The sequence below is a fragment of the Ranitomeya imitator genome, chromosome 2 (assembly GCF_032444005.1).
Source record: "Ranitomeya imitator isolate aRanImi1 chromosome 2, aRanImi1.pri, whole genome shotgun sequence".
NCBI lineage: Eukaryota > Metazoa > Chordata > Amphibia > Anura > Dendrobatidae > Ranitomeya > Ranitomeya imitator.
The window spans coordinates 132,656,146-132,680,729 of NC_091283.1; the positions used below are offsets into that span (position 1 = coordinate 132,656,146).

General features: G+C 45.4%; 1 protein-coding gene across 6 annotated transcripts in view; it reads right to left on the reverse strand.

Moving 5' to 3' along the window:
- Positions 1-12,893: 12,893 nt before the first annotated feature.
- Positions 12,894-24,584, reverse strand: part of OGT (O-linked N-acetylglucosamine (GlcNAc) transferase) — a 66,355-nt gene continuing 54,664 nt past the window's right edge. For all 6 annotated transcript variants that reach the window (XM_069747260.1, XM_069747259.1, XM_069747256.1 and 3 more), the window contains 6 exons: positions 20,439-20,555; positions 15,156-15,323; positions 14,851-15,003; positions 14,470-14,722; positions 14,159-14,282; positions 12,894-13,912 (listed from right to left, as the gene is read on the reverse strand). In XM_069747260.1, the coding sequence (XP_069603361.1) occupies positions 13,738-13,912; positions 14,159-14,282; positions 14,470-14,722; positions 14,851-15,003; positions 15,156-15,323; positions 20,439-20,555 (990 nt within the window). In that variant the 3' untranslated portion in view covers positions 12,894-13,737. The remainder of the gene's footprint in view (positions 13,913-14,158; positions 14,283-14,469; positions 14,723-14,850; positions 15,004-15,155; positions 15,324-20,438; positions 20,556-24,584) is intronic.

Genomic DNA, 24,584 nt, shown 5'->3' on the forward strand with positions numbered 1-24,584 from the left:
TACACCAGTATGGGGTGACAGGGGCAGTGCTATACCAGTATGGGGTGACAGGAGCAGTGCTATACCAGTATGGGGTGACAGGAGCAGTGCCATACCAGTATGGGGTGACAGGGGCAGTGCTATACCAGTATGGGGTTACAGGGGCAGTGCTATACCAGTATGAGGTGACAGGAGCAGTGCTATACCAGTATGGGGTGACAGGAGCAGTGCTATACCAGTATGGGGTTACAGGGGCAGTGCTATACCAGTATGGGGTTACAGGGGCAGTGCTATACCAGTATGAGGTGACATGAGCAGTGCTATACCAGTATGGAGTGACAGGGGTAGTGCTATACCAGTATGGGGTGACAGGAGCAGTGCTATACCAGTATGGGGTTACAGGGGCAGTGCTATACCAGTATGAGGTGACAGGGGTAGTGCTATACCAGTATGGGGTAATAGGAGCAGTGCTATACCAGTATGGAGTGACAGGGGTAGTGCTATACCAGTATGGGGTAATAGGGGCAGTGCTATACCAGTATGAGGTGACATGAGCAGTGCTATACCAGTATGGAGTGACAGGGGTAGTGCTATACCAGTATGGGGTGACAGGAGCAGTGCTATACCAGTATGGGGTGACAGGGGCAGTGCTACACCAGTATGGGGTGACAGGGGCAGTGCTATACCAGTATGGGGTGACAGGAGCAGTGCTATACCAGTATGGGGTGACAGGAGCAGTGCCATACCAGTATGGGGTGACAGGGGCAGTGCTATACCAGTATGGGGTTACAGGGGCAGTGCTATACCAGTATGAGGTGACAGGAGCAGTGCTATACCAGTATGGGGTGACAGGAGCAGTGCTATACCAGTATGGGGTTACAGGGGCAGTGCTATACCAGTATGAGGTGACATGAGCAGTGCTATACCAGTATGGAGTGACAGGGGTAGTGCTATACCAGTATGGGGTAATAGGAGCAGTGCTATACCAGTATGGAGTGACAGGGGTAGTGCTATACCAGTATGGGGTAATAGGAGCAGTGCTATACCAGTATGGGGTGACAGGGGCAGTGCTCCACCAGTATGGGGTGACAGGGGCAGTGCTATTCCAGTATGGGGGTGACAGGGGCAGTGCTATTTCTATGGATGGGATTTCAGTTGCACCATTACAATTTTTGGCATATAAAAATGGTTTAACCCTTTCACCTTTTGCTACCATTACAGGAAAATAATGGAAAGTGTGAAGATGGAGATTCTTGTAATGGTGATAATATATCCGTTTTCTGCCTTCTCCAGGTGTCAGTGATCTTTCATCCTCTTAGTAAGATAAGAGTAACTCTAAGGCTGCCGTCACACTATCAGTATTTGGTCAGTATTTTACATCAGTATTTGTAAGCCAAAACCAGGAGTGGGTGATAAATGCAGAAGTGGTGCACATGTTTCTATTATACTTTTCCTCTAATTGTTCCACTCCTGATTTTGGCTTACAAATACTGATGTAAAATCCTGACCAAATACTGCCAGTGTGACGGCAGCCTTAGAGTTGGTGAATTAGAGGTGGGATTACAGGTAGCAGTGGAGAAATGTGGTCGCTTTGTGGCCCAGTCATAATGAGCCTGTCTCCATTAAGCTCTACTTTTGTATCAAGCCTCCTGATGAAGGTAATCTATGGGGAAACGTGTCGAGGCAAAAGATATTAAGGAATCTATCTGTTACTTTCTTATTTGGGGGCTCTATTATGACTATAGATGCATATGTCAGGCATACTAACACTCCACAGAGAAACACAGTCAATGGGTCCCATAAAAAAATGACTTTATTAACCCCTTTCTGCCATTAGACATACTATTCCGTCCATGTGGGGTGGGCCCTACTTCCCAAGGACGGAATAGTACGTCATAGGCGATTGGCCGCGCTCACGGGGGGAGCGCGGCCGATCGCGGCCGGGTGTCAGCTGCTTATCGCAGCTGACATCCGGCACTATGTGCCAGGAGCGGTCACGGACCGCCCCCGGCACATTAACCCCCGACACACCGTGATCAAACGTGATCGCGATGTGCCGGCGGTGCAGGGAAGCATCGCGCAGGGAAGGGGCTCCCTGCGGGCTTCCCTGAGACCCCCGCAGCAACGCGATGTGATCGCGTTGCTTCGGGGGTCTCCTACCTTCCTCCCTGCAGCAAGTCCCGGATCCAAGATGGCCGCGGATCCGGGTCCTGCAGGGAGGGAGGTGGCTTACCAAGTGCCTGCTCAGAGCAGGCACTTGGTAACGCTGCAGCGCTCTTTCACAGATCGGTGATCTGTCAGAGTGCTGTGCAAACTGGCAGATCACCGATCTGTATTGTCCCCCCCTGGGACAAAGTAAAAAAGTAAAAAAAATTTTTTAAAAAAAATCCTAAATAATGAAAAAAAAATATATTATTCCCATAAATACATTTATCTAAATAAAAAAAAAACAATAAAAGTACACATATTTAGTATCGCCGCGTCCGTAACGACCCGACCTATAAAACTGTCCCACTAGTTAACCCCTTCAGTAAACACCGTAAGAAAAAAAAAAAAAGAGACAAAAAACAACGCTTTATTATCATACCGCTGAACAAAAAGTGGAATAACACGCGATCAAAAAGACGGATATAAATAACCATGGTACCGCTGAAAGCGTCATCTTGTCCCGCAAAAAACGAGCCGCCATACAGCAACATCAGCAAAAAAATAAAAAAGTTATTGTCCTCAGAATAAAGCGATGCAAAAATAATTATTTTTTCTATAAAATAGTTTTTATCGTATAAAAGCGCCAAAACATAAAAAAAATGATATAAATGAGGTTTCGCTGTAATCGTACTGACCCGAAGAATAAAACTGCTTTATCAATTTTACCAAACGCGGAACGGTATAAACGCCTCCCCCAAAAGAAATTCAGAAATAGCTGGTTTTTGGTAATTCTGCCTCACAAAAATCGGAATAAAAAGCGATCAAAAAATGTCACATGCCCGAAAATGTTACCAATAAAAACGTCAACTCATCCCGCAAAAAAACAAGACCTCTCATGACTCTGTGGACCAAAATATGGAAAAATTATAGCTCTCAAAATGTGGTAACGCAAAAAATATTTTTTGCAATAAAAAGTGTCTTTCAGTGTGTGACGGCTGCCAATCATAAAAATCCGCTAAAAAAGTAAATCAAACCCCCCTTCATCACCCCCTTAGTTAGGGAAAAATTAAAAAAATGTATTTATTTCCATTTTCCCGTTAGGGCTAGGGTTGGGGCTAGGGTTATGGTTAGGGCTAGGGTTGGGGCTAGGGTTATGGTTAGGGCTAGGGTTAAGGCTACAGTTAGGGTTAAGGCTAAAGTTAGGGTTTGGATTACATTTGCGGTTGGGAATAGGGTTGGGATTAGCGTTAGGGGTGTGTCTGGGTTAGAGGTGTGGTTAGGGTTACCGTTGGAATTAGGGTTAGGGGTGTGTTTGGATTAGGGTTTCAGTTATAATTGGGGGGTTTCCTGTTGTGAATTCCGCTCTTGGGCTCCCTCCGGTGGTTTTAAGTGGTATGGCTGCTCCTTGGATTTAGCAGTCTGCAGCTGCTTCCACTGATTGTCTTTCTGCTCAGCTATTTGTGCCTGGCTCTTCCCTTCAGCCAGTGCCACTTGTCAATGGTTCCTGGTTGGATTCACATCTCTTTTGGATTTCCCTGTTAACTTTGCTGAACTGGTCAGGATAAGTCCTTGCTTGCTCTTTTCTGTCCACAGGTTGTGGACTTATTCGTTCTGTGCTTTCTATGTTTTGTCCAGCTTGTCAGTATGAATTAATTCAGTGAAGCTGGAAGCTCTGGGAAGCAGATTTACCCTCCACACCTATTAGTCAGGTGTGGAGATTTTTGTAAACTCTGTGTGGATTTTTGTAGTGTTTTATAGTGACCGCACAGTATTCCATCCTGTCCTATCTATCTAGCTAGACTGGCCTCCTGTGCTACATCCTGGTTTCATTCTGTGTATGTCTTTTCCCTCTCCACTCACAGACATTACTTGTGGGGGCCTATCTATCCTTTGGGGATTTTCTCTGAGACAAGATAGTTTTCCTGTTTCTATCTTTAGGGGTAGTTAGTTCTCAGGCTGTGACGAGGTGCCTAGGGAGTGTCAGGAGCATCCCACGGTTACTTCTAGTGTTGTGTTGAGCTTAGGGACTGCGGTCAGTACAGGTACCACTTCCTTCAGAGCTCGTCTCATGTTGCTCCTAAACCACCAGTTCATAACAGTTTCCACTGTTTAGACACATCAGGGGCTCTCCAAACGCGACATGGCGTCCGATCTCAATTCCAGCCAATTCTGCGTTGAAAAAGTAAAACAGTGCTCCTTCCCTTCCGAGCTCTCCCGTGTGCCCAAACAGGAGTTTACCCCAACATATGGGGTATCGGCGTACTCAGGACAAATTGGACAACAACTTTTGGGGTCCAATTTCTCCTGTTACCCTTGGGAAAATACAAAACTGGGGGCTAAAAAATAATTTTTGTGGGAAAAAAAAAGATTTTTTATTTTCACAGCTCTGCGTTATAAACTGTAATGAAACACTTGGGGGCTCAAAGTTCTCACAACACATCTAGATAAGTTCGTGGGGGGGTCTAGTTTCCAATATGGGGTCACTTGTGGGGGTTTCTACTGTTTAGGCACATTAGGGGCTCTGCAAACGCAATGTGACGCCTGCAGACCATTCCATCTAAGTTTGTATTCCAAATGGCACTCCTTCCCTTCCGAGCCCTCCCATGCGCCCAAACGGTGGTTCCCCCCCACATATGGGGTAACAGCGCACTCAGGACAAATTGCACAACAAATTTTGGGGTCCAATTTCAACTGTTACCCTCGGGAAAATACAAAACTGGGGGCTAAAAAATTTTTGTGGGAAAAAAATTTTGTTTTATTTTTACGGCTCTGCATTATAAACTTCTGTGAAGCTCTTGGTGGGTCAAAGTGCTCACCACACATCTAGATAAGTTCCTTAGGGGGCCTACTTTCCAAAATGGTGTCACTTGTGGGGGGTTTCAATGTTTAGGCACATCAGTGGCTCTCCAAACGCAACATGGCGTCCCATCTCAATTCCTGTGAATTTTGCATTGAAAAGTCAAACGGCGCTCCTTCCCTTCCGAGCTCTCCCATGCGCCCAAAGAGTGGTTTACCCCCACATATGGGGTATCAGCGTACTCAGGACAAATTGTACAACAACTTTGTGGCTCCAATTTCTTCTCTTACCATTGGGAAAATAAAAAATTGGGGGCGAAAAGATAATTTTTGTGAAAAAAGATTTTTTATTTTTACAGTTCTGCATTATAAACTTCTGTGAAGCACTTGGTGGGTCAAAGTGCTCACCACACCTCTAGATAAGTTCCTTAGGGGGTCTACTTTCCAAAATGGTGTCACTTGTGGGGGGTTTCAATGTTTAGACACATCAGTGGCTCTCCAAACGCAACATGGCGTCCCATCTCAATTCCAGTCAATTTTGCATTGAAAAGTCTAATGGCGCTCCTTCGCTTCCAAGCTCTGTCATGCGCCCAAACAGTGGTTTACCTCCACTTATGGAGTATCGGCATACTCAGGACAAATTGTACAACAAGGTTTGGGGTCCATTTTCTCCTGTAACCCTTGGTAAAATAAAACAAATTGGAGCTGAAGTAATTTTTTTGTGAAAAAAAGTTAAATGTTCATTTTTATTTAGACATTCCAAAAATTCCTGTGACACACCTGAAGGGTTAATAAACTTCTTGAATGTGGTTTTGAGAACCTTGAGGGGTGCAGTTTTTAGAATGGTGTCACACTTGGGTATTTTCTATCATATAGACCCCTCAAAATGACTTCAAATGAGATGTGGTCCCTAAAGTAAAATGGTGTTGTAAAAATGAGAAATTGCTGGTCAACTTTTAACCCTTATAACTTCCTAACAAAAAAAAATTTTGGTTCCAAAATTGTGCTGATGTAAAGTAGACATGTGGGAAATGTTACTTATTAAGTATTTTGTGTGACATGTATCTGTGATTTAATTGCATAAAAATTCAAAGTTGGAAAATTGCGAAATTTTCAAAATTTTTGCCATATTTCCGTTTTTTTCACAAATAAACGCAGGTAATATCAAAGAAATTTTACCACTATCATGAAGTACAATATGTCACGAGAAAAGAATGTCAGAATCACCGGGATCCGTTGAAGCGTTCCAGAGTTATAACTTCATAAAGGGACAGTGGTCAGAATTGTAAAAATTGGCCCGGTCCATAACGTGCAAACCATCCTTGGGGGTAAAGGGATTAAATATATATTTAAAAACTACACAGAGGGATAAGGTACATAGGAAAAAGTGGGGCTAGTGAAACACTATACGGCAGTACCAGTAGTACTCATAGGGCTACAAGGTACCACCCACCGCATAAACACACCGCATATTACTGGCATAAGCCACTAAAAGTGGATGAAATCACAAGGAAAAACCCATACCCGGTAACATTGCATAAGGCCGATAGACAATATATTATATATAATGCAAGTGCAAGAAAAGAATACAGTCACTGGAAATCAGCCATTTACCGTGGTGGTACATGATAATGGAATACATTACTTGGTGTGCACCAACGGTGGGGGACCCTGAGCCCACCCCGACTCGCGTTTTGGAGCGCAACAAGGCTCCTTCCTCACGGGGTGTGACAGACAGGTGCCAGCAGCATCTTTTTATGTGGCCATTCCGGAACTCACCATTAGCACATGGCGCACCGCCCGCATGTACCGCCAGCCAAAGCGCCACTGCCATCCGGAACTGGAAACACGCGGGCCCCACGTGATCAGGCATCACATGACAGCAGACGCCGGCAATGACAGACCGCAGGTGGGCGCCTGCGCAGAAATGAGTCACAGACGCCATTAGTGTTTAGGGCAAAAAGAGAGGGCACACAAATAGCTTAAAAAAGCTTGAAATGCGGGGGCAAATGTAAACTGCAATGACATCTACCCAGCACATAAAGCATTACCGCATAGCCAGTGTTTCATCAGGTGTATTGAAAAATATACCATATATCTACACAGGCACATATGCCAAATGTATAGATACCCAAACACATAAGGACACAATAATTGGCAGCGGAATACCTCATTGCTGGATACATATAAACCACACATGCATAATACAGACAATAAATCAACCAAAGAAAATAAAAATAAACAAAAAACATGCAAAAAAAATCAAAAATACATGCAAAAAATACAAGGGCAGATCATATGGCCAACAATGCCTATATACAGCACATTGAAAATGGTCCATACAGGATACACAAAAATATATGTGGAAACATCACAAAGTACATACATAACAACAACAAATACAAAAGTAAAAAACTGAAAAAATACAGGATGATACAAAATACAAACCACAAAGCACATAAAATCAACAAATGTCCATGCACAAGCCGATCATATAACCCACCCAAACCCTCCATAATGGTCTACAAACCTATAATAGAAAGACCAATATTGACCCCAATACTGAAGCGTTAGATTACCCCTCATGATGACGACTGAAACAATACCCATAACAATACATATAAAATAGGGCCAAGCAGGGAACGGCATTCAACGGAGCTGATGGGCGTATCTCTACGGCATTTCAGATATCCTCGATAGTCCAATAACAGCAAAACATGACGTGCACCTACCTAAAGCAAAGTAAAAACAATGTACATGCCAACAGTGGGTTCCACTACGGTGCCAAGTGCGTATGATCACAGAAATGGAGCAAAAGAGATATTTTCATTTAGTCCGTGAGGGTGGATTGTCCGTAATGTCCAAATCAACTTAGACTCCAACTGCGCTAGACGTTTCGAGAGATTCCCTCCCCATACAATCTGTAGCAGGTCAATTCCACGTACTCTTAATAATGTATCGTCGCAGTGATGGAATTCCCAGAAGTGGCGCGGCAGGGTCTTAAGGGTGGATGCGTCCGTGCAGGAGGCTGCCGCGCTAATACCCAATACGTGTTCCCGAATACGGACTTTGAGTTGCCGTGTGGTCAACCCTACCTAGATTAGACCACACGGGCATGTAGCATAATACATCACGTATCGGGAAACACAAGAGATATGTTGTCTGATGGTAAATTGTTTCGTGCCATCCGAGTTGGAAAAGGAGGCACATCTTTCAACATTGGGACACGCGACGCACCTACCCAGGGCCGTATTTGGAGTTTATGCTGCCCTAGGCACTTTTCGTGCTGCCTCCCCCATTGGTATGACTAATGCAGATATTGTCGGCAGTAATTTAGGCTACTTTCACATCAGCGATTTTTGCCATTCGCGGCAGATTCGGCAGTTTTTCCACATCTGCCGCGTAACGGATCACTTACGGTAATACTACGTTTGGCCTCATTCATTCCCTATGGGACTTGCGGACATGTGCGGCACTTGCGGTTTTGCAGCGATCCGGCAAATGCAATACTTGAAGCAACGGAAAAAAACTGCTGCTAGCAGTGTTTTTTTTTCTCACCGCAAGTGCCGCACATGTTCGCAAGTAGCCATCACTACCTGTCCCTGCACCTTGCTAGCTCATCCCTAACCATCCTTCCCTGACCTAAAACTACACTATAAATCTTTAGAAAAACAATTTATTACCTGACATATTCCTACAATAATGAAGGCTCCAGGCTATGACGTAGACTGGGACGGGTAGTCTCCGGGTCTCCATTCTCTCCTTACAGTATTGAAATATTCAGTCACTATGTGGTGGCAATATGTGGTCTGGTCATGGTGTGGCGGTATTTATAGGTGTATAATGATTTGTATAGGGGAACGCCGAGTGAATAGTGATTTGTATGAGGGAGAGTAGGGTAGATACTGATTTGTATGGGGGAAAGCTGGGTGGATGCTGTTTTGTATGGGGGAAAGCTGGGTGGATGCTGTTTTGTATGAGGGAGAGTAGGGTAGATACTGATTTGTATGGGGGAAAGCTGGGTGGATACTGTTTTGTATGGAGGAAAGCTGGTGGATACTGTTTTGTATGGGGGAAAGCTGGGTGGATGCTGTTTTGTATGGGGGAAAGCTGGTGGATACTGTTTTGTATGGGGGAAAGCTGGGTGGATGCTGTTTTGTATGGAGGAAAGCTGGGTGGATGCTGTTTTGTATGGGGGAAAGCTGGGTGGATGCTGTTTTGTATGGGGAAAGCTGGGCGGATACTGTTTTGTATGGGGGAAATCTGGGCGGATACTGTTTTGTATGGGGGAAAGCTGGGCGGATACTGTTTTGTATGGGGGAAAGCTGGATGGATAATGACTTGTAAGGGGGAAAGCTGGGTGGATACTGATTTGTATGGGGGAAACTGCCTTACATTGTATTTGTTCTGCTCTCAACATTCCATACAAACAGTAACAAATAAAACATGTATAGGTAGCTGAATTGACCAGCTCTTTAGTCTGAAGTGAGCAGCTTGTGATTTCCTCATGTGCATTTACACTGAGAAATCAGCGCTTTTCCATATAAAAGGCCATAAGACTCTGCAGCCAGAAGCCCGCAGTGAGCGCTCCTTCCATTCACTCCGCAGGTTGACCCTAGGTCACGACCCTGTCACAGATCTCCAGCAGCTCCCAGGAGACCGGTAGATACTAGGTCCTGTTGGTGAGCACCCCCACCCGGGCCCCCTTCCTCCTCCATCGCAGCCAGCAGTACCTGCTAACCGGAGCCTTTAGTTCCAATGTGGAGGGAGATGAGGATGGGAGCGGGCTGTTGAACACTCTGCCCTCAGCCATGGCCAAACGGAGCCCCCTCTTCACTCTGGTAGTGGAAGGGAAGAACTTACCGGCCAAGGACATGTAAGTAGCTGCGGTGCCCTCAGAGGCGTGGAGCAGCTGTCGGCTGGGGAACATGGGCAGGGAAGGAGCGGGCTGTTTCTGAGGTCAGGCTGCAAAGTTCAGTAATGATTGTTGGTGGGTGGGCAGGCTGAAAAGGACTTAAAAAAAACCCTTGCTTAGGTGCCGCCCCCTGCATCCTGGCGCCCCTAGGCACGTGCCCTCAAGTGCCTAGTGGCAAATACGGCCCTGCACCTACCGCACGGAACACATCCACCCCCCTGGCTGAAACACATCCAGAAAGGTAGGCATGACCTGACCAATGTAATGGCTACGTGTCAATTGATCACGGAGGTTTCTCGCACGTCTAAACGTGATAGAGGGATTATCTGGGAGGAATTTAACAATAATTGGATCGGCTTTCAAAATAGGCCAGGCATTCTTAATGGCTGTACGTAACCTCCCATGTTGGGGGTTATAGGTGATAAATCTTGCCACGTTGTTAGTATTTGATTTTTTTAAGGGTTTTACCATATAGCAAGTTGTTACTGTCGGAGTATTTGACACGATGGTATGCCTTCTTCACACTCTGACCACTATATCCCCTGGATAGGAAACGTTGTTTCAACTCCTCCGCCCGAACCTCAAAATCAGCATCATTTGAGCAAATCCGGCGAAGGTGGAGGAATTGACCCACTGGAATAGCCTGAACCATATAGCGCGGATGGCACGAAGAGGCGTGAAGCAAGGTGTTGCCGTTTGTTTTTGGTAGATATCTGTCTGAACAAGGCCTGATCCATCCGCCTAGATAGTAACATCGAGAAAATCAATTTTCTCGGAATCCCACACCGGGGTTAATACTTAATTAACCTCAAGACATAAGAGGTTGAGAGAAGCAACCCATAACATGTATTGTTTAACCTTACATATAGCTTTTTCAGATGAAAGACACTAAAGATGGCTGCCATTTCCTGTATCAGTAGACTATGTGCTGATATCCAAGATGACGCCCACCCTGATGACCTCATGGACCAACCCACAGTGACGCTCACCTTGATGACCTCATGGACCAACCCACTCTGATGACCTCATGGATCCACCCATGGACTTGCTCATTGCCCAACCCACTAACCAATGGAATACATCCGATCACTCCCATTTTAAAGCTAACCGAGCCCCCTTACAGGGGATATATAAATCTGTGTCCTGACTGAATAAAGCCCCTTGGAGCTGAGCCATAGATTGATCTACGAGAATTTACATCTGACTCTGTGTGTCATATGTTATTTCTTTAGTGTACACCTGATCAATATCCATTAGGCCAGGAGTAGGCAACTGAAGTGAACATTTTATTAATTGTTCAACCCAACAGCATACCCTGTTCCTTAGTTTATCATCTTCTTCTGTTGTCCCTCTCTCCAAGTGTCCTCTGCTCTTAAACCTTCCATGTCCCTCCCCCCCTAAAACTGGGTGGGCTAGCATTCTCCACCCCTCCGCAAGATTTATTCCAATATCTAATAAATAGGATAACTGCTCTCAGGGTGGTTGGATCAGTACACGGGCGGTACCAGCGCACAAGGTTGGTTCTGCCGGTCGCCCAGGGACCAAACCCGGACCCATTCGGTCGCTGTGGGAGGCTGATCTCCATATCTCAGGTTTCAGAACTCCCACGGACTCGGGAATTGCACTGATGCGCAATTTCTTTAGGGCGAGGGGGATATTTTTTATGAGCCTGTACCTCGGAAGATGCGTCCATAATTCACGATTCCATGTTGGAGACGGTTCGACTGGAAGGCCACAATAGATGTATATCCTGTGGCCACTTGACATGTGTGCTTTAATTAAGCCCCCAGGCACCTTCTTGTCCCCTGCTGGTGTGGCTTCCCCATTGGCTTTGAAGAACCTTCTGCCTGCTACACTGAGCTTAAAGGCCCCTTCACATTAAGCGACGCTGCAGCGATACCGACAACGATCCGGATCGCTGCAGCGTCGCTGTTTGGTCGCTGGAGAGCTGTCACATAGACCGCTCTCCAGCGACCAACGATGCCGGTAACCAGGGTAAACATCAGGTAACTAAGCGCAGGGCCGCGCTTAGTAACCCGATGTTTACCCTGGTTACCATCCTAAAAGTAAAAAAACAAACAGTACATACTTACCTACCGCTGTCTGTCCCGGCGCTCTGCTTCTCTGCACTCCTCCTGTACTGTCTGTGTGAGCACAGCGGCCGGAAAGCAGAGCGGTGACGTCACCGCTCTGCTTTCCGGCTGACCGACGCTCACAGCCAGTGCAGGAGGAGAGCAGAGCACAGCGCCGGGGACAGACAGCGGTAGGTAAGTATGTACTGTTTGTTTTTTTACTTTTAGGATGGTAACCAGGGTAAACATCGGGTTACCCGATGTTTACCCTGGTTACCAGTGAAGACATCGCTGGATCGGTGTCACACACGCCGATCCAGCGATGTCCTGGACTTTCTTCAGCGACCAACGATCTCCTAGCAGGGGCCTGATCGTTGGTCGCTGTCACACATAAACGATTTCATTAACGATATCATTGCTACGTCACAAAATGCAACGATATCGTTAACAATATCGTTATGTGTGAAGGTGGGGGCCAGGAGCGTTCCTCTCTGCAGACCTGTGACCAGGAGACAAAATGGAGTCACGCCAATCTCTGTTAGTATGCCCGTCCAAGATGGCGGTGGCTCCCTCACATACCCCAAGAAGGAAACGGCTCGAAGACCAGGAGCCTCATTCTGCTCAACTAGTTCAGGCTCAGGGACCTCTCTTCGAGAGATGTCAGCCACAGACCACTTGACAGGAGGAAGATGATGGACCCCCCAATTTTCCAGAGTCTGAACTTAAAGGTAATCTTCAGGCCTAAACACCTCTCTCGTGTGTCCATCCACATAGTGGTTTTCCTGTCCCTAAAAGGGTGAGCGTGGGAGGGGCCTTATAACCTGTCATGTTTCCTGTCCCTACGAAGGAGGACAACCCCCAACAATGTGCTGTCAGGGATGACCATATTTTTCTCCTTGGCTAGACATTAAAATATGAAAATCTCCACTTATTATTTGCTGAACAGAAAAAAATCCAATTAGTACACATGAATAAAGAGTCACTTTTACAGCTGAAAAGCCAACTGAGTTTATTAAATCAAATAGGCAATATGCAGAGGCACATTAACTTATCTAATCTGTTGCGGCACATGCTTATTTTCCACACAACCAATGAGTTACATCCATACAACGTCAATGAAAAATGGGTGAAACATTTTCCAAAATCAAGATTCTGTATGAGACACATTTTAAGGAGTCCACTGCGTGCAAGTACAAGTAAATACACCAAATATATCGCATTTAGTCAGTTAAATACATGCGACACCATCAGAATCTGCAATATGTGTGCTTTACACTCTTTCACAGGACGGCAGCGCAGTTCATTTTGGCTGTGCACTTTCCATTCGTAGACTTCATGAAATGGGATAATACGGCTTACTGTGAGGACAGGCTGAGTAAATGTCAAATCAAGCACATTTCTGAAGGGAGACATATCATTTATACCAAAGCACACACAAACAGGCTTGCTTGTAAACAAATGCCAGACGTTAAAAGGCTACAAGTGGTTTATAAAACCTATAAAAAGGACTAGAACACCATTAATGATGCTTTGTGATTTGTTTTGAACTCTTTCAACCTGCACAGTTAGCTACAAGATTTAAGCTGAGAGTAATGTTTCGAGCTAGCAGACACACAAACTCATGTTTAAAAGCCCATACTTGAAATATGCATATCGCAAGACAAAACTAAAAAATTTCTCAAGAACAATTGTGTGTCCGTGAAGTTGTCACTGAATGGCTGATTTGCAAGATTCCCTGTAAGTTTAGCAAGAGAAACAAAAGGAAGAAAACAACAAATGAATGACATGTGTCTTCCCAGTACGGTGACCTCACTGTGGAAACATCAGTTACGCAGAGTCTGTGACTTCCACCGGCTTGATGAGATGATCGGGTTTACTTCCAGCTGAAAAATGCTCCCACATTTCCAAGTATAATCTCTCCAAATCCATAGTGTACTGTTTGGTATTGAAGAGGGGACTAGTTATCCTTTGTTTCCACACTTTTGCACGGATCTTTTTCAGGCTGTACAGAAAAACAAGACCACAATGTTAGATATGTATTGTGTATTAAATCTTCTATAATGGCTTGAAATCGTAATGATGTCGCCAAACATATGCAGCGAGAATGCTTGTGTGACTTATGTTTAAAAAGTTGTATCTGTGTATCTCTATACACCGATAAGGAAGTCAATATATCTTGTACTACTGATAAAGAAAGTGAGTTTACGTGAAAGACCACTTTCATTTTGCACTCATCCATAGTACTTACAATTCTAGGTCAACGCCCAATTTCACAGCAGTATCTTCATATTCTTGTTTGCTTTTAGCAATTAATTCTGGACATCCAAGACAGGTCAGCTGTGACGCAGCAACACGAGATGCAAGCGTGTCACCTACAACAGACACAAATATAAATCCAACTTTCCATTAACGTAAGTTGTTGTAAGTCAAAGTAAACCTTCGCTGACCAATGCCTGGTAAGGAACAACAGCATCTTCATTTCAACCAACAGACCAATAAATATTATCTTGTGAAAGATCCAAGACAAGAAACATCACAGATTTAGTGAGCTAGTCTTACCTGGCATGGTGACCATTGGAGTCCCTGCCCAAAGGACATCCATTCCAGTGGTGTGCCCATTGCACAACGGTGTATCTAAACACACATCTGCCAACTGTCCTCTTCGGACATGTTCTTCTTTAGGTGCCACTGGGGAGAAAATTATTCTGGACTGTGGCAGCCCCATGTTTTGGGCATACTGCTGGATGTTCGGCTCTCCTACCGCAGGGAACCTTAACAGCCACAGAACACTGTTTGGAACTCTCTTCAGAATCTGCAATGGAAGAATAGCAATACTTTTTTTCATAACAAGAAGAAGCCACATTTCATTTGTAAAAGAAACAAAAGGGAAAAAGTACTTATAAATATTCTCCTCACACTATCACTATTCTTGCTACTTACATTTGCCCACATCTGCAGAGTGGTAGGATCTATCTTGTAAAGCTGGTTGAAGTTGCAGTACACAACGGCATCTTCTGGCAGGCCGTACTGCGAGCGAGTGGTAACAATGATAGTGCGAGGAACCTCTTCACCGGTAGCAGCTTTATTGTTAATCTGGGAGAAAGTGAAATCGTTTTCATAGTGTAAAACTCAAAGAAAAGTTTTGTTCATAATTGTTCTACTAGTGAACAAGAAAAAGAGGAAACGCCTTTCCAATAAGGCACAGAGCACTTAGGACGGAGAAGCAGAAGCTTACGTGCACTCACCTGCGTTGTAGCCAGGCCATTGCTAATGTTAAATCCATTAATGGTTATCTGGATTTGTCCTCTGTTGATCATTTCGATGACCGCTTCTGCAATGGTGTTCATGGGGATGACTGGCATGGTTAATGCAGAGTTACTATCCACATTGTCGCCACTCTCTGGGCCTTTCATCTGCAAAAGGTAAATAAATAAAAATCAGCAATTGTGCACAGGAAAGCAAGTTGAAAAAAAAAAGCTAAATGTCCCCATACATATTAGAATAATGTCAATATCAACAGGTTTGGGAGACAATCTAATGTGTATTAAGGCCCCAGACAACTGATCTTCAGAAAAGATGTCAACCGGGCATGTCCGATTTCAGAATGACCATCACTTTGTTCTCCTGTAGATGAGCCACATGATCAGTAAAAGTGCAAAGCACACCAGTAACGCGTTGATGCTCTAATTTATGGACTACAGGTGCATGTGAAGTCATTTTAACAGTGCACTAATAAATCTGAAGATATGTTACTGTGTTGAGCTGGATCTCCCGACTATTTACCAGATCAGCCATAGCCAGACAGGTCATGCAACAGATTTCTCATAGAAGACACAGGAGTGCTCCGCCAAACGAGCTTTCATGTGTTTAGGAGGGATGGCCAGCTTAAAAGGGGATCAACCTTCCTAAGCCATCTGTACTGGCATACAGGTCATAGGAAATTGAACAAACAGATACCTTGATGTAAATTAACTATTAATGGGTCTGTCCTAGCTCTCCCCGAGAGTCTGCCTCTATAGCTTATTATAAATGAAAGGGGAAGTCACCAGTGTGAGTCATGTAGATCAGCCTGTCAGTCATTACATGTCTCACACTGGTGATGCTCCCTTTCATTCTATAATAAGCTCAGATCTCTGTCCGGCCCATAGATCTTAACAGCTTTTACATATTAAGAAGAAATTGGATTTCTCTTGAATAAGATTTTGGATCGCAGATATCAAGGTGTCATTTTATTCAGCTTCCTATGACCTACATGCAAATATAGGCAGCTTAGGAGGGATGATCCCACTGACACATTCTATTTCACGGTAAATAATCCAAAAACATACAGTTTTAAATATCATCTTAATGCACTCCTTGAAGATTAGTGAAAAAATAAAAAAAAGACCACAACAGTTGACCAAAAACAAACATTAGCTCTCCTTTCGGCAAGTACAAAAAAAGAGGGATTTTTGGTACTCACTGTAAAATCTCTTTCTTAGAGCCTTCATTGGTGGACACAGGTAACCATGGGTGTATGCTGCTGTCGCTAGGAGGCTGACACTATGCAAAAAAAGGAAAATAGCTCCTCCCCAGCAGTATACACCCTCCGACAGGCACAAAGTACCTCAGTTAGTGTTAAAGCAGTAGGAGAAACAACCATAAAACTCATCATATGTATGTACCAATCCAACAACGAAGGCACATAGACCAAATAATGGTACCAACAGTTAAAGAGGGTGCTGTGTCCCCCAATGAAGGCTCCAAGAAAGATTTTACGGTATCAAAAATCCCTCTTTCTTTATCGCTTCATTGGGGGACACAGGTAACCATGGGACGTCCCAAGGCAGGCCCTAGGGTGGGAAACAGGAAGATTCGAGGAATAAACAGACTCAGGTCGGCTGGTGCAAAACTGCCGACTGCAGCACCTTCCTTCTGAGGCCTGCATCAAATGAGGCATGGGTATGAACCCTGTAAAAAAACTTGCAAAGGAGTGCAAAGATGACTAGGTTGTGGCCTTACAATTTGGAAAGCCAAATCCTGGTAACGAACAGCCCAGGAGGCCCCCACCGCAGAGCGGAGTGAGCCTTCACCACCTGAAGAGGCTGTTTGTCCTGAACGCAGAATGCCTCCACGGCAATAGTGAACTTAAAAGCTAGGAGCCCATTATGATAACCCTCAGAGATGACGAACAGGGCATGAGATTGTCGAAAGGGAGCAGTCCTTGAAAGGTAGACTCGGATAGCTGTGACGGGATCCAGAATGTATAGGGACTTCTCCAGGAGATGGACCGGCAAGACACAGAAGGAAGGACAATGTCTTAATTAATGAGAAATGAAAAGACCACCATGGGTAGAAAGGAAGGAACAGGCCTGAGAACTACCTTGTGCTGATATAGAATCAGGAGCGGCAGGACAATACCATTAACTCGGAAACTCTCCTGATGGACGTAATTTAACTAAGACAACTGTCCAAGACAGGAGAAAAAAACGTGATGTTTTGAATGGGCTCAACAGGAGCGTGCTGCAGTGTGCCAAAGACAAGGTTAAAATCCCATGGCTCTATCGGAAGACGATAAGGAGGTACCAGGTGGGCGACTCCTTGAAGAAAGGTCTTTTACCTGGGAACGAGAAGCCAGATTGCGTTGGAAAAGAATTGATCGAAACGATAGAGCCAAGTTAAGACCCGCTTGTAGAAAACCAAGACCGGAAAGAAGAGAAAAAAGGACATAGGGACAAAACCCTTGTCCACACTCCACCGGAAGAATGACTTTCAGTGTTTGTATTAGATACACAAGGATGCTGGTTTCCTGGCCCTAAACATGGTCTGAATGACCAGATGGGAAAAACACTGCCTCTCTCAGGACTATAGTCTCAAAAGGCCATGCTGCTAAATTCAGAGACTATAAACTCTTGTGGAAGAGGGAACCTAAAGAGAGGATCTGGACGGCCAGGAAGCTTCCAAGGGGCGTCCATGAACATGTTCACCGGGCCATTCTTGGCCAATCCGGAGCTACCAGGATTATAGAGATCTCTTCTTCCTTTATCCTTTTCATGACACTCAGACAAGGAGACGGAAAAAGACAAGGCAGTTGGAATTGTGACCACGATATTACTAGAGCATCTCAAGAGGTGGCTGGCGGATCCCGAGACCTGGCTACGAACCAAGGAACCTCGTGGTTTATCCGAGACGCCATGAGGACGACGTCCGGAGAGCCCCATTTCAGCATATCTGGATGAAGATGGCGGGGCTGAGCAACCACCCGCCCGAAGCAAAACCCTGATGGCTCAGAAAATCGTCTGGCCGACTTTCTACCCTCAGAATGTGCATGGCTGATATGGCGGAAATGAGACGTTCTGCCCATCGCAGAATCCTTGTTACATCTATCATAACTTGCTTGCTGCGAGTTCTGCCTTGACAGTTTATGTAGGCCTCGGCCGTGGCATTGTCCGACTGTATGCAGACCGGCTGGCTCGGAAAGAGAATGCCAGTGGCAAAGATCAAAGAAAAAATTGCCCTGATCTCCAGGAGATTGACAGGGAGAGAGGCCTCTTTGGCGTTCCAGTGGTCCTGCGCTGTGTGTCTAAGAAAAAGCGGCTCCCCAAACGAGGAGACTGCAGTCAGTGGTGATCGCTCCAGGACCTGGACCAGGGACTGTGAGGCTAAGTGCACACTTTGCGGATTTTGCTGCGGAACTGCAGCGGATTTGACCGCTGCAGATCCGCAGCAGTTTCCCATGAGTTTACAGTACAATGTAAACCTATGGGAAACAAAACGCTGTGCACATGCTGCGGAAAAAACCGTGCGGAAACTAAGCGGATTACATTCTGCAGCATGTCACTTCTTTTCTGCGGATTTTCACCTGCTCCAATAGGAAAATGCAGATGAAAATCCGCATAGGAAACCGCAGTAAAAACCGCAATAAATCCGCAGTAAAAACCGCAACGGGTTTTCACTGCGGATTTTGGAATTCCGCTGCAGAAAATTCCGCAGTGGAATCCGCAAAGTGTGCACATAGCCTAAGACTTCAGTCAGATCTGAGACCTTACTACTATTATCAATTTTGTACCCCTGGGCTTCCATCTCAGCCATCCTATATTAAGTTTTCTATTACACTAAGGGGCTACTGCCATGCCATCTAATTATACAACATCTTCCTTCATCATGGCACTATTATACAACAGACAGTTTATATAAACAGAACACAGACAGCCACCCACATTTTAGGACTGACTTGCTCAGATATCTCTCCCTATAACATTTCTATTATCCATTGCAGTTTCTGGTACTCTAAGTATAAGGGTCCCTACCACATTCTTCACCTTCCGTTCTGACACCTACAACCAAGGTAATACAAGCTTGTCATTTTTGTACGCTATTCATTTATATTATGCCGCATCTTAGTACGTTACTGTTACTACTACTGGCTGCCCCTTCTCTGTTTTAATGCCTCTCTCTTAGTTGGAGACTATAATTGTCTATGCAATCATGATATTCTTGCTATCTTATATTGTTTTGTATATAATGTATATAATATGTATGGTATTCAGTGCCTTATATTTTGTCTCTATTTTTCACCAGTAACCCCATGACTAAGACCCGGGAGGGTCGAAACGTTGGGTTGTTATGACAAATTTTATCTCTACACTGCTTGTGGTCTGTTTATCTGTTTGAAACAATCTTTTTTGGAATAAAGTGTGTACAGCACATCTGCAAATTGACAAACAAGAGTGTGCGGTGAATTCCTACTACGGTTAAACAGTGAGGCAGGCGGGTAGCTGCCGGGCACAGAGAAAGGGACATACATGTAAAAGGTGAGTCCCTAATCCCTCTTCACTGACGAGGATCATATCAGGAGCCCTCAGGGTGGGTGAGGGTCACTGGAAATCGTGATCCTCCTTCCCGCACTGTCTCCAGATGGTGCAGAAGACTGCATCAACCCCTTACAAGGGGGAGGTCACCGCTGGTGACCAGCGTCTTCCTCTCAGCCGTCTCCGAGGTAAGGGGTGAGGAGGGGAAAAGGCAAGGACTGACCGCCAGTAATTACCCTGAAACACCAGTAAAGGTGACAGGCGATAAAGTCCTGCCTGCGGGTCCGAGAGTGGGCGATGTGGGTGACACCACACTGCTCTCTCGGTCGCATAAGTGTGGGAAAACAAGGTGAGACATTACACCCTGTTACCCTGAAGCTGAAGAACCTGAAAGACAAAGGAAAAAGATTAATAAAACACAACATGTGACCTCAAAAGGAAAAGACGGATCTGGGATCAGATCCAGGTCTGCCTCCTACAGACACTAGCTTAAACTGAGGTAGTTTGTGCCTGTCGGAGGGTGTATACTGCTGGGGAGGAGCTAGTTTCTTTTTTTGCATAGTGTCAGCCTCCTAGCGATAGCAGAATACACCCGTGGTTACCTGTGTCCTCCCAATGAAGAGATAAAGAAAAATCCTTTTTGCGTTTCAATAAGCCATAATAAATGGGCCAGTAAAACTTGAGAGACAGTGTGGGATGGGGGGTAGAGGATGAAGCACAGACTAAATGTGATCTTACCTTTACAATTTTGACATCAGGGAGAGTTTCTAAAAATGCTTTTAACTCTATCCCATTGAGAACTATTCTGTTGTCGTAGATATGGCCGTTGGATTTGAAGTCTATCACTGCCTTTTTCTGTAACACATTAAGAAGTGATCAGTAAAGTTGAAGAATGATTTCCTGCTTCCCCCAATGAAGCTATAGAGAATTTTTTTTTTTTTTCTGGAGCCAGCTTTGCAAAAATATTGTTCCAGCTCATAATCTTAAAGAAGCACTCCTACTCCTCCCATGAATATTTTTATACCCTGAATATATTGCAGTCATCATATTATATAGCACTGTATACATACACTTGCTCATTTTGTCTTGCTACCTAGTTAATTCTTGTCTTTTCTCTGCTTTATGTACAAACAGGAAGTCTCTAGATCTTACAAGAGTCATCCCCCTGTTCAACTGACATGGCTGCTCCCTCCTCCCCCTGCCAGGACATTTTGCCTTGACGACTCATGACTTGTGTAGACCAAGTTGACCTCCTGATTCTCCATAGAGCATAGCAGGATGCAGGTACTCCGTTTTTAAGCACATGTCGTCATAGACCTAATAGAAAACAAACAAATTAACTGGGTAGAAGGGAAAAATGAGCAATTTTAAGTGTGCAGTGCCATATAATATGATCACTGCAATATATTAAGAGGATAAAAACTTTTATGGGGGTGCTTCTTTAATCAACATTGCATTATGTGTGACGCATGATGCGCGATTGCATTGGGTGATGCAGCAAAATAAATAAATAAATAAATAAAAAAAGGGCAAACAATTCTGGGTTGCATTTACAGAAGCACAGAGTCTAGATCTTCCCTCGTTTGAGGTGCACTCTGTCCGCATCTATACCCCCTCCAACCTCCAGCTGGCTGTCATCTACCGCCCCCCAGAACTAGCCATCTCCACCTTTCTCGACCACTTCACCACCTGGCTACTTCATTTCCTCTCTGTTGACATCCCCACTATCATCATGGGTGATTTCAATGTCCCCATTGACACTTTCACCTCAGCTACCTCTAAACTTTTATCACTGACTGCCTCCTTTGGCCTCACTCAATGGTCCTCTGAGGCCACTCACAAAGATGGCCACACGCTGGACCTCATCTTCACCCGCCTCTGCTCCCTTACTAACCTCACTAACACACCCCTCCCCCTGTCTGACCACAACCTACTGACATTCTCGTCCCTCTCCTCTCCTAGTGTGCAACCCCCACTCCACAAACTCACTCACCCTCGCCGAAATCTCAAACATCTCAACTTACAATCACTCTCCGAGTCCCTTCTCCCTCTCACAGACATAGCTTCCCTTCATGACACAGATGCTGCTGCCACTTTTTATAACACCACAATAACAACAACACTCGATTCGGCCGCCCCACTCATGCATAGTAAAACTCGTACAATTAACAGGCAGCCCTGGCTGACCAGCCTGACCAAAGAATTGAGACGGGCTTCCAGGATTGCTGAGCGGAGATGGAAGCGATCCCACTCTGCCGACCACCTCACTGCATACAAGCAGTCCCTCGCCAGCTTCAAGTCTGCGCTCACTGCCGCAAAACAAACTTACTTCTCATCCCTCATATCCTCCCTGTCCCACAACCCTAAACAGCTTTTCAACACTTTCAATTCTCTACTCCGTCCCCCCGCACCTCCTCCTTCCCCCCTCATTTCTGCTGATGACTTCGCCTCTTTCTTTAAACAGAAGATCGATACGATCAGAGAAAGCTTTGGCCCACAGCGCCCACTGCCCCTCTTAGCTGCTCAACCCTGCTCCTCCAAAACCAGCTTCTCCACCATGACAGAAGATCAGCTCTCCACCCTCCTGTCAAGATCACACCTCACCACCTGCACGCTTGACCCGCTCCCATCCCACCTCATCCCTAACCTTTCCACGGTCTTCATCCCAACCCTAACGCACCTCTTCAACCTCTCACTCACAACAGGTGTCTTTCCCTCATCCTTCAAGCATGCCAAGATCACACCCATCCTCAAAAAGCCCTCCCTCGACCCATCCTCTGTGTCTAGCTATCGCCCGATATCTCTTCTCCCTTATGCCTCCAAATTGCTGGAGCAACACGTCCATCTTGAACTGTCCTCCCACTTCTCCTCCTGCTCCCTCTTTGATCGGTTACAATCAGGCTTCCGTTCCCATCACTCAACTGAAACTGCCCTAACTAAAGTCACCAATGACCTACTAACTGCCAGGAGCAAGCGACACTACTCTGTCCTCCTTCTCCTGGACTTGTCTTCTGCCTTTGACACTGTAGACCACTCCCTTTTGCTACAAATCCTCTCATCCCTTGGCATCACAGACTTGGCCCTTTCCTGGATCTCGTCATATCTGACAGACCGAACATTCAGTGTCTCCCTCCCCCACACCACCTCCTCACTTCGCCCCTTGTCAGTCGGTGTTCCTCAAGGCTCTGTTCTAGGACCCCTACTCTTCTCCATCTACACTTTCGGCCTGGGACAGCTCATAGAATCCCACGGTATGCAGTACCATCTCTACGCTGACGACACGCAGATCTACCTCTCCGGACCTGACCTCTCCTCCTTGCTTACCAAAATCCCGCACTGTCTGTCTGCCATTTCAGCCTTCTTTTCTGCTCGCTTTCTACAACTGAACATGGACAAAACAGAATTCATCATCTTTCCCCCATCTCACTCTACCCCTCCACCAGACCTATCCATCAATGTCAATGGCTGCTCACTATCCCCAGTCCCACACGCCCGGTGCCTCGGGGTGATCCTCGACTCTGCCCTCTCTTTCAAGCCACATATCCAAGCCCTTGCCTCCTCCTGTCGTCTCAAACTCAAAAATATTTCCCGGATCCGTGCTTTCCTTGACCGCAACACTGCAAAAACGCTAGTGCATGCCCTTATCATCTCCCGCCTCGACTACTGCAACCTCCTACTCTCTGGACTCCCCTCTAGCACTCTGGCACCACTCCAATCCATCCTACACTCTGCTGCCCGACTAATCCACCTGTCCCCCCGCTATTCCCCAGCCTCTCCCCTGTGTCAAGCCCTTCACTGGCTTCCTATCGCCCAGAGACTCCAGTTCAAAACCCTCACACTGACATACAAAGCCATCCACAACCTGTCTCCTCCATACATCTGTGACATGGTCTCCCGGTACCTACCTACACGCGACCTCCGGTCCTCCCAAGACCTCCTTCTCTACTCCCCTCTCATCTCTTCTTCCCATAACCGCATCCAAGACTTCTCCCGTGCTTCCCCCATACTCTGGAACTCTCTACCCCAACACATCAGACTTGCGCCTACCATAGAAACCTTCAAAAAGAACCTGAAGACTCATCTCTTCCGACAAGCCTACAGCCTGCAGTGATCCTCAACCTACTGAACAGCCGCACAGCCAGCTCTTCCCTCTCCTAGTGTATCCTCACCCACCCCCTGCAGACTGTGAGCCCTCGCGGGCAGGGTTCTCCCTCCTTATGTACTCGTGTGCCTTGTTATCTGCTCATGTTTAATGTATTTGTCTATATTTGCCCCGTATTCACATATAAAGCGCCATGGAATAAATGGCGCTATAAAAATGTATAATAATAATAATAATAATAATAATAATAGATCCCATGAAGTTATTATCCCCCTCTACTCCTCCTCGGTCATTCCTCATCTGGAATACTGTGTCCAGTTTTGGGCACCATATTTTTAACCCCTTCATGACTCAGCCGATTTTGACCTTAAAGACCTTGCCGTTTTTTGCAATTCTGACCAGTGTCCCTTTATGAGGTAATAACTCACGAACGCTTCAACGGATCCTAGCGGTTCTGAGATTGTTTTTTCGTGACATATTTGGCTTCATGTTAGTGGTAAATTTAGGTCAATAAATTCTGCGTTTATTTGTGATAAAAACGGAAATTTGGCGAAAATTTCGCAATTTTCACATTTTGAATTTTTATTCTGTTAAACCAGAGAGTTATGTGACACAAAATAGTTAATAAATAACATTTCCCACATGTATACTTTACATCAGCACAATTTTGGAAACAAATTTTTTTTTTTGCTAGGAAGTTATAAGGGTTAAAATTTGACCAGCGATTTGTCATTTTTACAACGAAATTTACAAAACCATTTTTTTTTTAGGGACCACCTCAC